At 48.1% G+C, this 17,842-nt stretch overlaps 1 protein-coding gene across 1 annotated transcript in view; it reads left to right on the top strand.

Moving 5' to 3' along the window:
• Positions 1 to 17,842, top strand: part of RNFT2 (ring finger protein, transmembrane 2) — a 28,055-nt gene that overhangs the window by 6,577 nt on the left and 3,636 nt on the right. Inside the window, exons 4-7 of the mRNA XM_029963294.1 lie at positions 772 to 878; positions 2,362 to 2,462; positions 4,678 to 4,831; positions 14,169 to 14,318. Of these exons, the coding sequence (XP_029819154.1) occupies positions 772 to 878; positions 2,362 to 2,462; positions 4,678 to 4,831; positions 14,169 to 14,318 (512 nt within the window). The remainder of the gene's footprint in view (positions 1 to 771; positions 879 to 2,361; positions 2,463 to 4,677; positions 4,832 to 14,168; positions 14,319 to 17,842) is intronic.

Below are 17,842 nucleotides of genomic sequence, written 5' to 3' on the forward strand. Positions count from 1 at the left end.
TCCCCTTGACATTCCTGTGAGGGTGAGGATGTTACCAAGGCTTCTCCCTCAGAGCTCTCTCTAGGACAGGTGGGCAGAGCTTACACTGGTGACTGGCAAAGGTTTCTGTGGAGCACAGAAGGGTCCTGAGGAATGAGACACTTGTCTAGCTGTGGTAGCTGTGAAATCAAGTCAGACAGCATCAGCAGTTACATCTTGCAGTTGAGATCTTCAGAGTTCCCTGAAGAATATGTCTATGCAGGGTTTTTTTAATGGTGCCTGAGTATTTTAGCACTATAAAATTGTATGTTTGGCATGTCTGTGGATCCTGACTTATTCTGAGATTATCAACACTGGGAAACCAGTAATGCTTCCGTTTTAGTCCACTTACAACTCTGACAGGGATTTGATTAATTGTCTGCAATATCTTGGCCTTTGGACCTGATATCCTGTAGGTTTTTGATAGCGTGCCCTGTCCTCCAGGAGCTGCTGAGCTGCTGTTGTAATACTGTCACCTGGCACAACATAGCCACAGCTCAGAGCACTTGTGTTCTCCTTCAGGACCTTAAGACAGAGTGTCTGTGCTGGGCTGGGTGCTCACTGCAGTGCTGCATCTTCATTTACACTGAATTTGAAGGACAGAGCCCAGACTGCCCTGGTTTAGTCACCTGTACATTTAAATTCCCGGCGCATCCAGAGTACCACCCAGTAATGTTTTTTCTGAGCTTGAGATGCTGATGTCCCTGGCTCAGGACTGGTGTCCCTGGCTCAGGACTGGTGTCCCTGGCTCAGGAGTTCCCCCTGACAGTACCTTCCCTGCAGGGATTGCTGTGTGCATTGGCATGGCCAGCACCTTCGCCTACGCCAACTCCACGCTCCGAGAGCAGGTCGCCCTGAAGGTGAGTCCAACATTTTACCTCCTTGTATTCCCGGGAAACACCACCCTCTGTGCACAAAACAACACCTGCTTTTGCACTGGAGGGCTGAATGCATTTATATGGGCACAGATCTTTAGGAACAAAGAGTTCTGAAAGGCCCTAATCCCACCTTCCTCTTCCTGCTTCTCCACACCGATGCTCTCCCACTGTTTCTACCCTGTTTTTTTGTGAGTGTGAACGTAGTAAACAAAGAGAGGACAGCTCAGGGGTGTTGTAATCTGCATCTCCCCGTGCCACTGGCTGGCAGTGCATCTTCCAGCACTTCTCTGCACCTGGGTTTCCCCATTTCAGCAGCAGTGCTGAAAGCTATTTGACTTATTAATAATGAGATTTAACTTATTAGCATTTAGATCACGTTTTGAGGTGTTTAACTGAAACATTTTGTGGATGTGTTGCTTGTTAGCATCTTTATAATGCTGTTGAGAATGTACAGAAACCAGCAGACCTTTCCAGGCCTTGTGATCTTCAGTGTCAGGAGAACAGTTCAACAGCACTAAAAGCACAAGACTAGAATTTCGTTTTTATTAAAATTGCATGGGTGGCACAAGTGTGTACTGGTATCTACCAACAGCAGTGGAATAAATGTGCTACAATGCTGAATGAAGAGATAAATTGCACAATCATGTAATAGATGGCTGTTGCCTTGCACTTTGCACTCTCTCCTTCCAGCAGCGTGCCCCTTAATCCCCCTGCTTTAAATCTCAGCCAAACATCCCTGCAGAGACCTATTTCCTTAATAAATCAGCTCACAAGAAAAATGGTGGGTATTTTTTCCTCCCAGGAGTAAAATTTACTCTTCAAAATTACCCTGGGCCAAGACCCAGGACAAGATCTTCTGCCATCCAGCTTCTGTCTGTAACGTTCCATGTATTTTGAAATGCAGCACCTGCACTTCTTTTTTGACCTTCAGTTACTTCCTCGATCAAAAATGCCTGTTCTAGAACCTCCCTGCATTTGGATAACACTCAGATGTGCTGCAGGTGGTAATGGGTTATATTTGGATTAGCTGAGCCTTCCTCTCACTCAGAGGATCTGTTTGTAAACCCCCCCTTTGATGAGGTGTCACTCCCACCAGGTGACAGCTCAGAACTTAGGACAATACATGGAACTGACTATTTTTTAATCTGAGTTTTAAATACCAGCAGAATTTAGATGTCCCAGGAAAGATCCCGACTTTGAAGATTGCATTCTGCAAGGAAGGCTGTCACCTCCCCCAGCATATTTCAATTAATCTTCCTGAAGTTACTTTATTTGAAAGGTTTGCTGGGTGAGAGCCATTTCTGCCTGTGTTTATGTGTGTCCTTACCTAGCAGCCTGCTTCTGAGCCTTAGTCCTGTGTCAATAAACTAATTACTGAACACTTAGATACATATTCGTGTCCCCTGGGATGGGCACAACCCACAAGACTTCCAATTTATCTTCTCTCCTTCTTTCTCTTGCCCAGGAGAAGAGATCAGTGCTGGTTGTGTTCTGGATCCTGGCCTTTCTCACTGGAAACACCTTGTACTTGCTTTACACATTCAGCTCTCAGCAGCTCTACAACAGGTAGGGGGGCAGGACTCACGTTGTCCGTGCTGGAAGCAGGTGATAATTGCCAGGGAGGAGAAGAATTGCCCACTGTTCCCCACACTTTGGAAGTGTTCATGCCTAAAGCACCTGCTGTCTTGGCTGCATCTCTGTCATACCTTTCAGTGGAGCAGAAGGATGTGTGTCATTTCTGCAATCAGTGGCATAGCCAGGGTGGAAATGGGGGGGGAGGACACACGATGTGATTCAGAGCAGGGTGGACCCTTTTTAACAGGCACCTCTGAATTTCCACTTTGACTGCAGGGGCTGAGCACACAGAGCAGGTGTCAGAAGCAGATGAGGCACAGACCCACTGATTTTCCTCTTCCTGTAATGTTTTCTCTTCAATCTGTCAAGCTTTGAGTCCAGGACAGGAGATAAACAGGAGGTGAAATAGTAGTGTTTTACTTCAGTGTCCTCAGGGCTTAGAGGCACTTGGATCTGAGGTAATTAAGACATCCTTGACCTTCAGATTCTCACTAAAGCAGTTCTCAAGTACAGAAAAGTTTGTACCAATGGATTTTGTTCAGCACTACCCCTAGTTACCATAAAGTCTGTAGGAATTATGACAGACAGGAAGCAAAGATACACAACTTAAGCAAGGAGATGTTAGTAGAATAAATAGGAAGAAATGGAGCAACATCAAACCTAATTATTTAGAAAGTAGTTTTGATATTAGGAGCTAAAACCATATGAATTATCTCCCTCATTAGAATTTTCTTTGTCCCACTGAAGGGGACTTAGAACTTGAGGCTGAAAATACAATGTGCAGCAGTTGGGTTATGGCTACACAGCTCTTGGGTTTGGTTTCTCTGCCAGTTATTTCATTGCTTCCCTGTTTCTCCCCAACAATGCTGTCTATGGGAAGAGCCAAGGTCTGCCCCTAACCCTGGTATCCTTTGGAATTGCCCCTAATGGATTTGGATTTGGTCACTGGAAAAACTCTGTATGTAAATGCTTCTGGAAAGGGGGAGAGGGGAGAAGGCTTGAATGTGTGGGTCCAGATGGGAGATGCCAGGCCATGGGATTCCCTGGATATGGCTCGTGGGAGGGAATGGAAGAGAAGCAGGAATGGCAGAAAGGTGTGGAAGCATCGAGAAGGAATTTGCATCCCAGGGAACCTGTGTGTCTGTAAGGTGGTGGTCAGGGTTAAAAACATGGATGGGATTAGTTTAAAACAGAGGGTAGATCACCCAAAATAAAGGGCTTTCAGCAAATTGGGGCCACCCTACACACAGTTTAGGGCAGGGCTTATTACCAATGGACAGGCTGGGCCACATTTCCATGGAGGATCTCTGTTCCTGGGAGTGCTGCTGTGTCATGCTTGGGCTGGTGCATCTGTTGCCTGCTGTGTGGGGACCTGGGACTATTCACAGGGCAGGCTTGTCAAATTAGAAGTAGCTGCTTCATGTTTGTTTCTTTCTGGCTTATTTTTCATTTCCTGATTTATTTATTTTTTTTTTCCTAGTGTTTTTATTTATTTATTTATTGTTTCTAGTGCATGAATAGTAGTAAAGCCTCTGATTCTGTTTCTGTTTTTAGGGTGTAATTTTACCTGTTGTGCTGTGCCAGTGTTGTGAGTATTTTAAATTCATGTTCAGGCCTTTCATTTCGGGTTGGTTATTTTACTTTTGCTTTATTTTTTTGTTGGGTTGTTTTTTTTTTGGTTAAGTGTTTGCTTTCTACCACGAGGCTTTAGCAGCTAAACACCCTGAAGACAAATCCTGGTTTTTCAGCCTCAGTAGGGTCCAGTCCTCATTGCTGCTCAGGTCAGTGGCTCCTGCCCATTGCTGTGTGGAATTCTGCTGTCCTAGACTCCACTTTTTTCAAAGAGCAAACGTTGAGCAGGACTTCCCAGGGTAAGGTTTGACATTCAGATCACAGAATCAGACAGAGCTGAAGGCACTGCCTGCACACCAAAGGCTCTGGTGCAGTGTGGAGGGCAGGCTGTGGAGATTGCAGCCTTCCAAAACAGGTTTGGGTCCTGTTTGGTGGTAGTGGGCAAACCTGGTGACCTCAGGAGAACAAGAGCAAAGCCAAGAGAGGAAGCAGGGCACTGATTTGCATGTCTGACTCCTCTTGCCCTTGGCAATTCCCCTGGGGCTCAGGGGAGTTTCTGGGCTCTCTCTCTCTAGCCAGCAGTGGACACAAGAAGCTTGAGTGAGGTTCTCACTGGTGTTTTGGTGTCTTTCAGCCTGATCTTTCTGAAGCCCAACCTGGAGAGGCTGGACTTCTTCGACCTGATGTGGATCGTGGGCATCGCAGACTTCGTGCTCAAGTACCTCACCATCGCCCTCAAATGCCTCGTGGTGGCCCTGCCCAAGATCATCCTGGCTGTCAAGTCCAAGGTAGGAGACTCCTCTTGATGTACAAGTATTTATCTTTGATAATCTGATGCTTTTAGAACACATTTGCAGCGTGAAATCCCAGAATCCCAGAATGGTTTGGGTTGGAAGGGACCTTAAAGCCCATCCCTTCCCACCCCCTTCCCTGGGCAGGGACACCTCCCACTAGCCCAGGTTGCTCCAAGCCCCATCCAACCTGGCCTTGGACACTTCCAGGGATCCAGGGGCAGCCACAGCTTCTCTGGGCAACCTGGGCCAGGGCCAAATATGAATGGAAGAATAAAAATAATGAAATCTCTTCATAAAACTTTGGCACTTGGGTATCAAGGTTTGGGGTTTGAGCCATCACAGACCTGAGCAAGGGTTTGGTAGCACCAGCAAGTGATGGAAGTCCAGAGATGAGGAATGCATTGCTGGAAGAGGAATAGACACTAGCAGTGAGGTAACAGCTTGTCTGTTTGAATTCCTTGTTTTCTGAGCAACCTCTGTAAATACATATTTCTGAAGCACAAATCTCTTCACTTCATGGGAAGAAACTGCAAGTACTTGTGTCTTTGGCTTTCCACTTGGGCCAAAGCAGTAACAGGATTAAATTGAAGCTCCTGGTGCCACAAAAGACACCACCCCTTCTACATAACCACGGGTGAAGAAATATTTGAATGCTTAAGGTATTTAAATTATTACGAAGTTATTCGTAGACTAGGCCTAACTTTGGAAACTTCCTCACTACATTCTCTCCCTGAAAATACCTTTTCATGTGTTTTTATATGTACAGATCTGTCATGCTGCCTCTTTATCCACTTGGTAGCCTCTGCATTCCAGTGGCAAACACAGAGATGTGTATTATTTGCCTTCAGTAAAGGAACTTTCTGGCAGCTGTTGGGATGAAAGGCACTGTATAGATGCAAGATACCATCATTAATCCCTGAAAAGTCTCAGGCAGGGCACTTAGGAGGATATCTAAACTGGGAATAGTTTTGCTTGGAAATGACAGGGGTGGCAGGGGAGTTGAGCAGTTTGTTCCTGCACAGCAGGGCTATTTGAGATGGTTATTAATTTATTTCTGGCAATTGTCCAACTTTTTTTTTTTTTCTCCTTCTTCTATTATTATTATTATTATATTTTAGGAGATTAATGTGCTGGGTCAGAGCATAATCCAGCCTGGGGAGGGAGGGAAAAGTGATGTGAATAACCTCCCCAAGATAAATTGCAGCGTTGGAAAAGGTTCACAGCCTTTGCTTGCCTGTCTGAGAGCTCTCCCAAGCACTCATTAATCCTTGTCTGGAGAGAAGAAAGGGAAGGGGTCTTTATTTGCAGCTACAGGGGGAGGCTGGTAAGATCACATCTGTCAGGGGCCTGTAATGACTCAGAGCACAGATGCTTCGTTTTTAATACCTTTTTCTGGAGAGCAACACTTCTCACTTTTTTCAAGCCCCTGTTTTGTCCAAGGATGTTGTGGACGGGCTCGGTGTCCCCTGACCAGTCAGACTGCTGCTCCTGCCACCACAGAGCTGTATTTGTGTCCCCCACTCTGCACTGCCCACCAGGGGTGAGATCTCAGGGGACAGACCTCAGCTCCTTCTGAGTTAGAACAGTTCTACTGCAACTTAGGCACTTTAACTTTGACCAAAATATTTGTTATTTGCTGTCTTAACACTTGCCAGGTACAAAGTTATGCTCTGCTTCCCCAGGTGCTCCTACCAGAGCTTCTGCTTTAAGCCCAGATTGGAGTTTATGAGCTTGTGGGTGGCTGTCACTTAATGGTATCGTGCTGCTGGAGAAATATAAATTAAACTGGAGGAAAGGTAGATTTTTTTTCAAGATATACATATATATAGTGAGAATTTTTGTGCCAGTATAACCAGTCAGAACAGCTGCCCTAATGCAGGGCCTGAAGGGGAAGCTGCTGCCCTCTCAGGGGTGGAGTTCAGCCCAGTTGGGAGTGGGACACAGGGATTTCATCCTGAGCTTCCTTGCAGGCCTGGCAGTCAGCAATAACCACAGAGCTTGTCCAGGGATGGGATCTGAGGAACTTTGATCACTGTGCTCTCAACCTCTGAGCAGGCTCTTCGGATTTTTCCTGGTTTTGGAAGTTCCAAGGCACCTCCAAAGCCAGGCTGGCTTTTTGTGCTGCTCCTTGAGGTTCTGGTGTTCTCTGGGTGCTCTGTGCTCTTCACTGCTGCTTGCAAGGCACTTCCTCTGAATATCCTCCTTTAAGTGTCTTACCTCTCCATGTCCATTGGGATTGGAGCAAGATCAGATTCTTTTCTTTCTGTTCCAGTCTTCCTTTCTCCCCTCAGTCTTCTCTGGAGACTGAACACCACCAATTTTTTGAGTCTTTTCTCAGAGATTTTTAATTCCAAATCTTATTATTCTCTTCTGGACTGTCTTCATCCCTCCCTGTTTTCCAGAGCATTTCTCCAGCCTGTCAGGGTGAGTTTGGATTATAATCCTTCCTTCTATTGCATTTACAGCCTTTCCCAGTTGAGTGTCAGCTGTAGATTTGATAAACCCACTCTGTTCCATCGAGATCATTGATGGAAACAGTGAATAGCACCAAACTCTGCTTCCCTCAGATGCATTTTGACAGTGAACACATAAAAAATTTGGGCTGGAGCACTCAGTTCTGCCCCCCTAAAGTACCTGGGTTGTGTGTTCCTAGCATGGCAACTTTTGGTGTAGGATAACATTTGCATTTACAGCATTTATGCTTTAAATGAGAGAAAGCAAACTAAAACTGAAAGGCAGAAAAATAAGGTTGTCTTTGCAATCAGAACACAGAGGGCAAGAAACATGCCCAGGAGTGCTTGAAGTGTGAAGCCTGAGAACTGATCTATTATGTATTATAGTTAGGGTACAACTAGCCAGAGTTCTCCAAGCTTGAATAACTCAGAATGGAATATCTCTGCCACAAACTCCTCCAGAGAATGAGGGAAGACTGAAAAACTTGACAAAATAATCCCAGGCCTTGCCAGGCTCCAAACCAGCCTGGAAAACAGAGGTGCCAAGAGAGGCTGTGAGGGTGCAGTCAGGCTGGAAAGCAGGGAAGGAAGGGCTGGTGAATGGGAGAGAAAGTCAGGAAAAAGGACAGATCTCACACCTCTGGGTCAGTGGAGTTGGCAGAAGGATCAAACCTGTGGCTGAAGGTGTCCCTTCCTCCCCCACGAGCTGCTGGGCATGTTAAGCCAAGTTCAAGTTTTAATTTCAGCTGGGCTCATCATTTCTTTGGAAAGGGGGGGGGGGTTTGTTTGGCTCCCACCCTGCTCTCCATTAAAAAAAAAAAAAAGGCAAATAAGATCATTTGGTTCAATATAAAATGAATTAAAGTAAATTAAACTGCAGGAGCCATGTGGCCTTGCAGAGGCTTCCATTGTTGTACACCCATGGATGGCAGCTTTTCATTTGCACTGCTGAGGAATGACAGCTTGAGGGGGGTGGAATTAAAAATAAGGAAATAAATAATAAAAAGGCACACTTGCCAAAGATTTCACTTAGGAAATCCCAGGTGCCTGCAAGTCTCCCATCCCCTCCTCATGCTCCTGGCAGCAATCTGAGCTGGTTATCCTGGAGGATGGAGTGAGACAAAAGAACTGTAAGGAACTGGGATCCCAGGGTTTTTTATATATGTATCCTTATCCCTAGAGGGGAGAAGGACATTTTTCCAATTATCTTAATGGGCTGGTACATAAGAAAGACCCTAAGTTGGAATTTTCCTTCCGTGCTCAGTACAGATGTGCAGCCCAGTTCCAGGGAGCTGCATTTCCAGGAGGCTGGAAATTCAGAAGGAAAACATTTTAACACTGCCTTGTTGCAAACACAGCCTGAAATAAATGACTATTGGTTAAATACTTGTCAGATTGACTTGAAGGCTGGATCCAGACACTGCAAATGCCATTAATCCCGTGAATTTGTCTTTATGCTGCTGAAATGCTGTCAGTGGCAAGTGTACAAACACTGCTCCACCCTTGCACTGGGGACCCCTCACTGCAGCTTTGAAAATATTTGCTTGGTGCCTTTTTTTTTTTTCCCAGTTGACTGTTTTATTAGTGCTTTTTATTTTTAAACTACCATCTCATCAAGGCTGGTCAGAGAAAACTCGGCCTGTGTGTTGCTGCAGTTCTTTACCCAGTTCTGCACTTGGATTTTAAACCAAATATGATGAAAACAGTGAATAGCACTAAACTTCAGGTGCATTCCATGTTCCCTGACATTTCCTGGCATGGGTGGTTACAGCTCTGCCAGGTAAATTGGCACATCAAGCTTCCCATGCTCCTTCTGAAGCTGCACCTTTTTTTTGTTGTCCTGAGGAAATAAAGGTCCCTTGGAGCATTTGAGTCCTCTGGATGCTGATCCAAAAATCCACAAGTGTTAAAAAAGCACTGGGAGCTGGCACATAGATGAGTTTTAGGAAAAATACCCAGGTGAAGATGTTCCTCATCTGTGCTCTCTTCTGCTGTGAGATATGCAGGTTAATCCTGGTTTTCCCTAAATTTAACATGGTTAAAGTGGTGTTTCCAGGCAGGATAGCCCATCCTCTAATTACCTTCTGACCTTGGATACTCTTTGGAGGAACTCTGGGACAGATTCACAAGTCTTGGACAACAATCTGAGCTTTGATCCTCTGGAGCCACAGAACCAGGTGATGTCCTGCAAAGACTTTTCTCTGCTTCAGCCTGGACAGATGAGGTGTCCCAGCATCACAAGCCTGGGATTTATTATTTTTCAAAAGAAAAAGCGTAACTGAAGCATCAGAGCCAGGTCCTCAGGAGTGGGGGCTCTTCTGTCCCCCTCCCTGACACTCTTTGCAAGCCACTGCTGCTGAACTTTAAAAGAATCATCACTCCCAGGAGTTTTCCCACTTGAACTTCCCAATTTAAGATGTCCCAATATGAGACTTTCAGAAGTGAAATTCTCTTTTTTTTTTCCCCTCTAATCCCACCTGGAAATTCCTCCTCATTAGTCCTGCCTGGATTTTCAGCAGCACAATGTGCCACAATCCTGTTTCCTGCTCCCACTCCCCTGCCCTGGCAGTGTGACCTGCAGTCCCAGCAGAGATCTCTCCTCATCCAAATTGCCACAGCAGGTCCCCAAAGTTTTTTTTCCCAGCATCTCCCTGTGTCAGAATGAGCCCTAATGCTGCTGGCAACAGAACAAGCGAGACTTGGAGCTTCCCTTGAGTGCTAATCACGACTTGCAGTTGCCTCATTGCAACTTCTCTCACTTCTCCTGCATCCCATTTTAATTCCACCGTGTCAGACCTTACCCTGCCTCCCTGTTCCCTCCTGGGGAGGCACAGGCACTTATGCAAAGCCTGGTGTCAAAAGAAACCACAAAATCAAGGCTCACTTGGGCTCTGGGGGAATTAGCATTGCCTCTGCAGCTGCAAATTTTCCCCCCTTTGCTCTGTATATATTGGGATTCAGTTTTTAATTACACTATTCCATGTCATGTCACTGTAAGACTCCTTCCCTCCATCACCAGTGCCCCAAGGATGAAGGTGAGATATTGAAAGGAGCTGTTGTAGCAACTGGAAAGCACATAGAAAACAAAGACCACTGGAAGAGGAACATTCTACAGGTTCAGGTTTCTGCACTGGAGAATTGAATTCTGTCCTTTACTTCGCCAAATAATTCCTGTGTGATTCTAGAAAAGTCATGTACAGCTGCAGACTGGAGTCAGGGATTCAGCTTTTAATGGTAATGTGATCTATAAAATGAAGTGCTTTATAAAAAGTCTAATCCCAGGCATCTCAGCTTGGACACCAAACCAGCCTTACCTTGACCTCCATCTTTCTGTGCCTCGAGTTCTCATTTAGGAAAGGCAGGGAACAGCTGTCCCTTGGGTCAGCCCTGTGAAAAGAAGGGGGTTTGAAGAGTGGTTTTGTAGTGGTGATGTCATAAAGGGACTGAAGAAATGTTAGAAATTTGCTGCTCTGAGCAGGAGGAAGGGATCAGATGCAGGTCTGCCATTAAGTGATGAGGATTTAACAGAATACTAGGAAGCTGCGTGTTTAATGTACAAAAGGGTTTACCCCTTACAGACCAAAACACTGCATGGACAGAAGGAAAAGTGCAATTGGGTGAAAATCCTGAACTCTCCTCTTTCAAAAGAAGTGCTTGATTTGAAGCATAAAAATGGCCTTTCTGTGGTGAAGGAGGTGCAGGAAAATGGAGGGTTATACAGGAGTCACTGACTCGGTTTTTAACAAAGCTCTGGAAAAAGGGAATCGGAATTTCCCGGTGTGGGAGCTGCTAAAATCAGCTCCCCAGCACAGCCCTTCCCCTCATGTGCTAATGAGCTCTTTGATGGTGGCCTGGCAGGGTCAACAGTGTCCTTCTCACTTCTGGCTCAGGCAAGGGTTTGATGAGAGCAGAGCCCCTTTTCTGGCCCTTGTAGGGGACATAATTGCAGGTAATACCCCACTTAATCTCTGCAGTTCAGGTTGGCTCCTGCACAGTCCAGTCAAGCATTGGCACTGACTCACAGGCTCACCAAAAATAGATTTTGCTGCTCTTAGAGAGCCCTTCAGCTCCATACACTCATGCATTCCACAGAAGATTCCCAGATTTACACTGATCTTTACAAAATGTGAACTCACCTAACAGAGACAGGCCTTGCCTCATTTCCAGCTGCTGTTCCAAGCCAGATGCAGGTGAAAAATAGTTGTATTTGTGCTTGATATAATCTTGATGAGAAAAAAAAAAAGCTGAAATAGTTGAGTTTTTCAGACAAAATAGAGCTGGAGACAAAGATTTATCTTTGAAAACTGTAACCTAGGCTGAGGAGTGGCAGAGAGGTGTGTTGGGTGTCCTTACCAGTGGTGGGTGCTGCCTGCAGCAAGTTACTGCCATCACAAATCTACATTTTGCTGCTAAAATTGTAGGGAACAACCCTTGTTTTCCAAGCTTCTGGCTCAGAAGGGAGATCCCACTTCTGCTGCAGCCCTTTGTAAAGTCACTTTTGATTTTCTGGTACTTTTCCTAGTTTAAAAAAAGTGGTGCACTAAGGACTGAGGTGCCTGACAAGACTTAAAAAGTTCTGTAAGCACTTTCTAGTTCTCTTCTAAGTGTTGCTTCCTCCTGGATTCACTCTAAACTTATCAATCAGCCTTTAGTGGTCAGGTGGGTGCTGTTAACGGGCTGCATGGAGGGGAGGCATCCTTTAATCTGAACTTCACTCTTGTGGGGGCTGTGAACGAGTTTCTAGCTGCTGAGAAATCCTGGCACCCTGCAGTTCCCACTGAAACCCGGGGCTGTGCAATAGATGAAGGAGCTCTGAGAGCTTTGGGAAGGGTGGAGATGTGATGGGACAACTGAAGTTGCACGTTCATTTTAGAGCCCCGTTCTTCCCCTTCCAACCCCACAGCCTGTCTGTGCCCCGGGGCTGCCCCTGCCCCACCTTTCCTTACATCTTGCTGCGGGCTCTGGCGTTTCAGTGCCTCAAAACTCGCGTTGTGAGCAGCATTTCAGCTCTGGCGCCCCAAATTCTGGGCGCAGCAGCTCCATCTGATGCAACTGGAGAGCAAGAAGTGACCTGTCCCATCCCGGCTCCTGGCGAGGCAAGGATCCAGGAGAGACGAGGGGTGGGAGGGGACGAGTCAGGCAAAACAAAACAGTTTGCTGCCTTTCTCTTGCCGGTGGCTTTCATCAGAGGGGAGGCAGTGACAGCACAGTGACCCTCTGCCCAAAATAAACCATGATTGCATCGAAGCACGAGGCTGCAGAGAGAGAGAGAGAGAGAGGGAGGGAGAGAGACCTCGGCGCTAATTTAATAAATTGCTGGCGTTTAGGATGGCTGCCGGTAGGTTTTGTGCTCCGTGATGCCACCTGGGATTCGGGGGGAGGAGGGGAGAGGCGGAGAGGCAGGAAAGCTGCCCGGCTCCGTTAGCAACCGCTGGTGTGAGCTCACTCCGCGTCCCGGGGGGGTATGAGATCATGGGCATGCCAGAGCTCTCCGAAGGATTCGATTTGTTGGGAGCAGCAGGATGGCCGGCGAGTGATCTCATCGGCAGCCCCCGGGGAAGGGCGCTGGCTGCTGCCGAGCCGGCTGCCAGCGCTCCATCCCCATCCCAACCTCCCCAATTAGCCACTGGCCCGCGCTGACATCACTGATGACAGAGCGAGCAAAATTCCAGGGGAATTTCCCCCTTCGCCGGGATCTTATCGGGTGACTAAACCCAAACCTTTCAGCCCGGAGATTAAAGGATCGCCCTGGGCTCGGCTTGCCCTGACCCAGTGCCCTGCCACTGGAGTGGGACAGAACATAAATAAACAGGTCCTCATTAGGACTGGCCCTAAATTGGATCCCCCTTGTTCAGCCAGCTTCCTGCTCGTCGGGAAGAAAGAAAAATAGAATTATTAAAATATATCTAAAGTATATATTTTAGATATAATATTTTGTTCAGCCAGCTTCCTGCTCGTCGGGAAGAAATAATAGAATTATTAAAATATATCTAAAGTATATATTTTAGATATAATGTTTTGTTCAGCCAGTTTCCTGCTCGTCGGGAAGAAATAACAGAATTATTAAAATATATCTAAAGTATATATTTTATATATCATATTTTATATATAATATTAAAATAGAAGTGATGTGGTAAGGAAAAAAAGGCACTTCACAGTTGCACCTCGTGGTTGCAGCGAGCCAGGAGGGAGTGTGTGTCACCCTGCAGGTGCCCCTCAAGGAGGGAAAGCTTTCTGTGCCCAATAAACACCGGGATGGCAGGGACAGCTTTGCTGAAGGTTTTTACACAGGATGTTGCCCATTCTCTGAGTCTCTTTTGAGAGAGAAGTGTTTGAACCGTCGTGCTTCCCCCCTCCCCCCTTCTTCCTTAAGGTCCTCAGGAAGTATTTTGAATTTCAATGCCCTGAGGGTTTGTTTTTCAGCACCAGTCTTTTTATCTTTGCTCTGTACAAGAGCCAACACGCACCTGAGTGGAAGGGCAGGGGTAAGGATGCTGGCAAAGGGATAATTAGTTTGAACTGGAAAGTTGTCAGGAAGTCTGATGTCACTTTACATTTAATCCCTGTACCTTCAGAAAGGTATAAAATCAAAGAGGCTTCCCTTGCTTTCTTTTTCTCATAATTTATATCCTGTTAATCCTGTAAGTCTTAGCTCTGCTGCAGCATTAAGATGTGTGTCCCTAACCTGCTCAGGAATGTAAAATTCCCAAATGTAGAACAGCTGGGTAAGGGGCAGAGCAGGAGGAGCACCGTGAAAGAACGAAGTGACAATTATCCCTTCAGAGTTCAAAAGCAGGTCCCTGCCCCGTTTAACAGAGTGAACACTGCTCTTCTTTTGCCCTCCTGACACTTCCCATCTCCCTTGTGTGGTTTCCCAGGGCAAGTTCTACCTGCTCATCGAGGAGCTGAGCCAGCTGTTCCGCTGCCTCGTGCCCATCCAGCTGTGGTACAAATACATCATGGGAGATGATCCCTCGGGCAGCTACTTCCTGGGGGGAGTCCTGATCATCATGTACAGCCTCTGCAAGGTGAGCACCACCCCTGCAGTGACCTGCAGCACAGCTGAGGGGAACAAATCCCCCTCCTGTCCCTGCCCAGGAAGGGACCTGCAGCTGCCAGAGGCATTTTGCATCCCCTGCCCGTGGGCATGGCTGAGCTGGGGAAGGTCTGTGGCTGCTCAGGAGTGTTGCATCAGACTCATGAAGTCATTGCTGCTCTCTAATCCCTTCCTGCAAAGGCTGGAGGAGAAGGGGAGAGCCCTGAGGGGAGCAGTGCTGGCGTGTTCAGCTGTCTGCAGCCTTACAGATGCAGCACTGAAAAGGCAGGTTGCAGTTTAATGTTTCTCTCTGAGCTTTCCTCTGCCTTTCCGGGCAGGGTGGCTGCTCTGTCACTCACAGCAGGCAGGGAGAGGGGTATCCAAGTCCTGCCTGCATAAAACAGGCAGTTCTGCCCTGTTCTATGTCCTGGTCTGGCTGCTGCAAGTCCAGGATCCCAGTGATGGAGACTAGGGTAATTAATGTGTCCTGAGAAATAAGAATGTTGAGAGCACAAAGTCTGTCTGTTCAATTGTAAGTGGAACTTTATAAATAAGAGTCCCAAGTCTGAGGTCTAGAAATAGCTGTATTTCTAACTGTGTGTGTTAAACCCTGCCCAAACAGGGGTATCCTGTGTTGTCCATCCCTCTGAGAAAGGCCAGGTGAGTCAGGCTGGCTCCATCCCTGATCCCTGCCTGTGCTGCTGGCTTTGCAGGAGCAGACTGAAGAACAGGGAAGAGGGAACACATCCCAGCTGAAGACAGAGGGGCTCAGAGGGGCCCAGCAATTCTAAATCCCACTGCAGCCCTTATTGCTGCAGTTGCAGCTCTATGTTATGTAGGAACAGGGCCTGTTCAACCCCTCCTGTCAAGAAATTGTCAGTTCTTGTGAGCAGGAGAGGCAGAGGAGGTCGTGGGAAGTGATTTGGTCACAGCAGGTCTGAGATCAAGCCCAAACCAGAGCAAACAGTGCCAGAACAGAAGCACATGAGACCAGTGCAGCTCCTGCACACCCACCAGTTCCCTCAGCTCTGTGCTCCCTGCTCTTTACTCCTCTCTGGGAGAGGATTGTTTCCCTTTCAGAGATGCCACTGCCTGGATCCCCTGTAGGCAGCAGGATCCAGCCCCTTCCTGCCCTCCTGGCCTGGGAGCTCAGGTGTTCAGGTCACAGGTACAGGAACAGATTTCAAGAGATCTTTCCTGTGTCCCTTCTTGCAAAAGTGACTCAACACCTGGAAGAGGGATGGATGCTTACCTGCAGTTCCACCTGCCATTCCTTCCACCTGGAGAAGTCCTCCCAGCAGCAAGAAGCAGTGGGAGCTTCTGCTCCTTGGAGGAAGGGGAGCCAGCCCCAAACCCCAGGCTCAGACACGAGCTGAGCCCTCCAGGGCTGAGCTTAAATAGAGCTGCTGGGCCCCTGGGCAAGGGACTGTGGGTGCAGAGCCCAGGGCAGGCTCCTCAGGTCCATGAGGGGCTGTTAATGCCCCCAGGGCCCACTGGTGTGAGCAGTTCTTTTGGGGTTCACTGGATGTTTCTGTGCTATGAAGCTTTCACAGGTAGTGTGGGATGACCAGGGTGGAAAAGCCACCTCATTTTGGCCAGTTGTGCTGGTCTGTTCTTTAGAAGCTCCCTGAGGGCAGGACAGCTGTTTTCCAGCCTTGCCTATAACTTGGGCCCAGGACTGTGGGGCACACCTGGGAAGGTGCCTTGGCTGCAGCCCATTCCTGGGACGTGCACATTCCTTCATTCCTTCCTTGAATTCATCCAGCTCACCAGGGGGATAACGGAGGGATGGGCCAGGGGAAGGGTGCTAAACCCAGGGACGTGTCCCAGGTCATTGTGTGGCAGCTCCTGAGCATGTCCAGGTCAGGATCAGCCCCCTGCACACAGAGACTCTGCCTGGAAGTGAAGGAAAAGCAGGATCACACTCCTCCAATGCAGAGCCAGGAGTGCCAGGTGTGTGCATCCCATTCACAGCCACAGGAGCTGCAGGTCTCATTCCTTGCCTGAGACACTGAGGATAATCCCCAGGGGAGCCCACATTAGCAAAGCCACAAACCACATTAGAAAAAACCACAGAAGCCAATTTGGCACCGAGAGCTCCTGGCGAAAATCCAGGGCTCAGCTGGGGCTGCAGCCCCTTCCCCTGCACAGAGGGCAGGATCAGGGGCACTCCAGAGGGCTGTGTGTCCTGCAGCTCCTGGGAGCTGCCCTGGTGCCTCTCTCGGGGCTGTGTAGACACAAACCCTCTGCTTTTGGTGAAGAAATCCCAGATGTTCACCAGCAAGAGCATCCAGGGGTTGTTTTGTCCCCATCTGTAACCTGGGTGTTAAAATGATGAAAGGCAAGATGAGAGGGGACTGCTGCAACACAGTGCATGGGTGAGAAATGGGTGTGAGACCACTCAAACAACAGCTCTTGGGGTACAGGGGGAAAAATGAAGGGGGAAAGTGGACTGGGAGGAGACACATCAGAGCTGGAGCAGAGGCATTGGAAGCCACACTGTAAGCAAAGCAAGCAGAAAAAGTCTGTGAAATGGGCTGTGGAAAAGAGCTGATCCTCGTTAGGAGATGTAAAGTCTGCAGCAGTGGCAGCCTCCAGTGGTAGTTGCTGACTGGAAGCATTACTGGAAGGACCCTGGGAGCCTTTTACATGCTGACTGGAAGCATTATTGGTGCCTTCATTTGATTCCACAGCTATTGCAGGATGATCTCACTGGCATTCCCTGCAGTGAGCCCACTTAATCCTGATAACCAAGGGAAAACAAGAGAGAGCCAACTCCAGGCACTGTGGTGCCTCTGCAGTGCTGGTCCATCCCACCTTCCCCTGCCCTCCAGGTGGGACCAGCAGGTCCTGGCAGGCCATCAGGGCTCTTCCCTGCACAGCTACTCCTCCATATCCTGCCTGCTTCTGTGGCTTTTTCCCTGTGAGCTCTGCCAGTGGGAAGTTAAGACTGACACCCTGCATTAGGTTTTCAAGCTGTTCTCCCTTATTTTAATGGCCCTCACTCCAAGACTGCTCAGTGTCTCCTGTCTTGCCCAGCCCCTTGATACCTGTAGGCAGTTTTACCAGCTCTTCCCCCCAGTTTCACGCTGCTCAGCCAGGCTGGAAATGGTTGTGTCCTTTAGTCTCTTCTCAGGACTCATTTGTGCCCTGCCCAGAGCTGCTGTCAGGGTGTGAGGGGGAGCCCAGAACTCTGAGCACACGCAGTGACACCCTGAGCTGGGCAGCAGAGGGAGGGGCAGGACAGGCCCCCCTGGTGCCCCTCTGCTTTTGGCCACTTTTGGGTGTCTGCACAGCACCCAAGAGCTGCAGCCTCTGTCCCTGCCTGGCACAGGAAGCTTCTCCTTCTTTGGGGGAATGAGAGAAGCTCAGCCCCAGTCCTGCTCCTGCTCTGTTCTTCTCTGCACTGGGCTCAATTCCTCTCTGCAGCAGGACCCCTCCCCTCCTTTCCCTTTCCATTCTCTTTCCTTTCCCTTCCCTCCCCTCCCTTTCTCCTTTCCCTTCCCTCCCCTCCCT

The sequence above is a fragment of the Manacus vitellinus genome, unplaced genomic scaffold (assembly GCF_001715985.3).
Source record: "Manacus vitellinus isolate BGI_N305 unplaced genomic scaffold, ASM171598v3 scaffold_58_pilon, whole genome shotgun sequence".
In the NCBI taxonomy this organism is placed as follows: domain Eukaryota; kingdom Metazoa; phylum Chordata; class Aves; order Passeriformes; family Pipridae; genus Manacus; species Manacus vitellinus.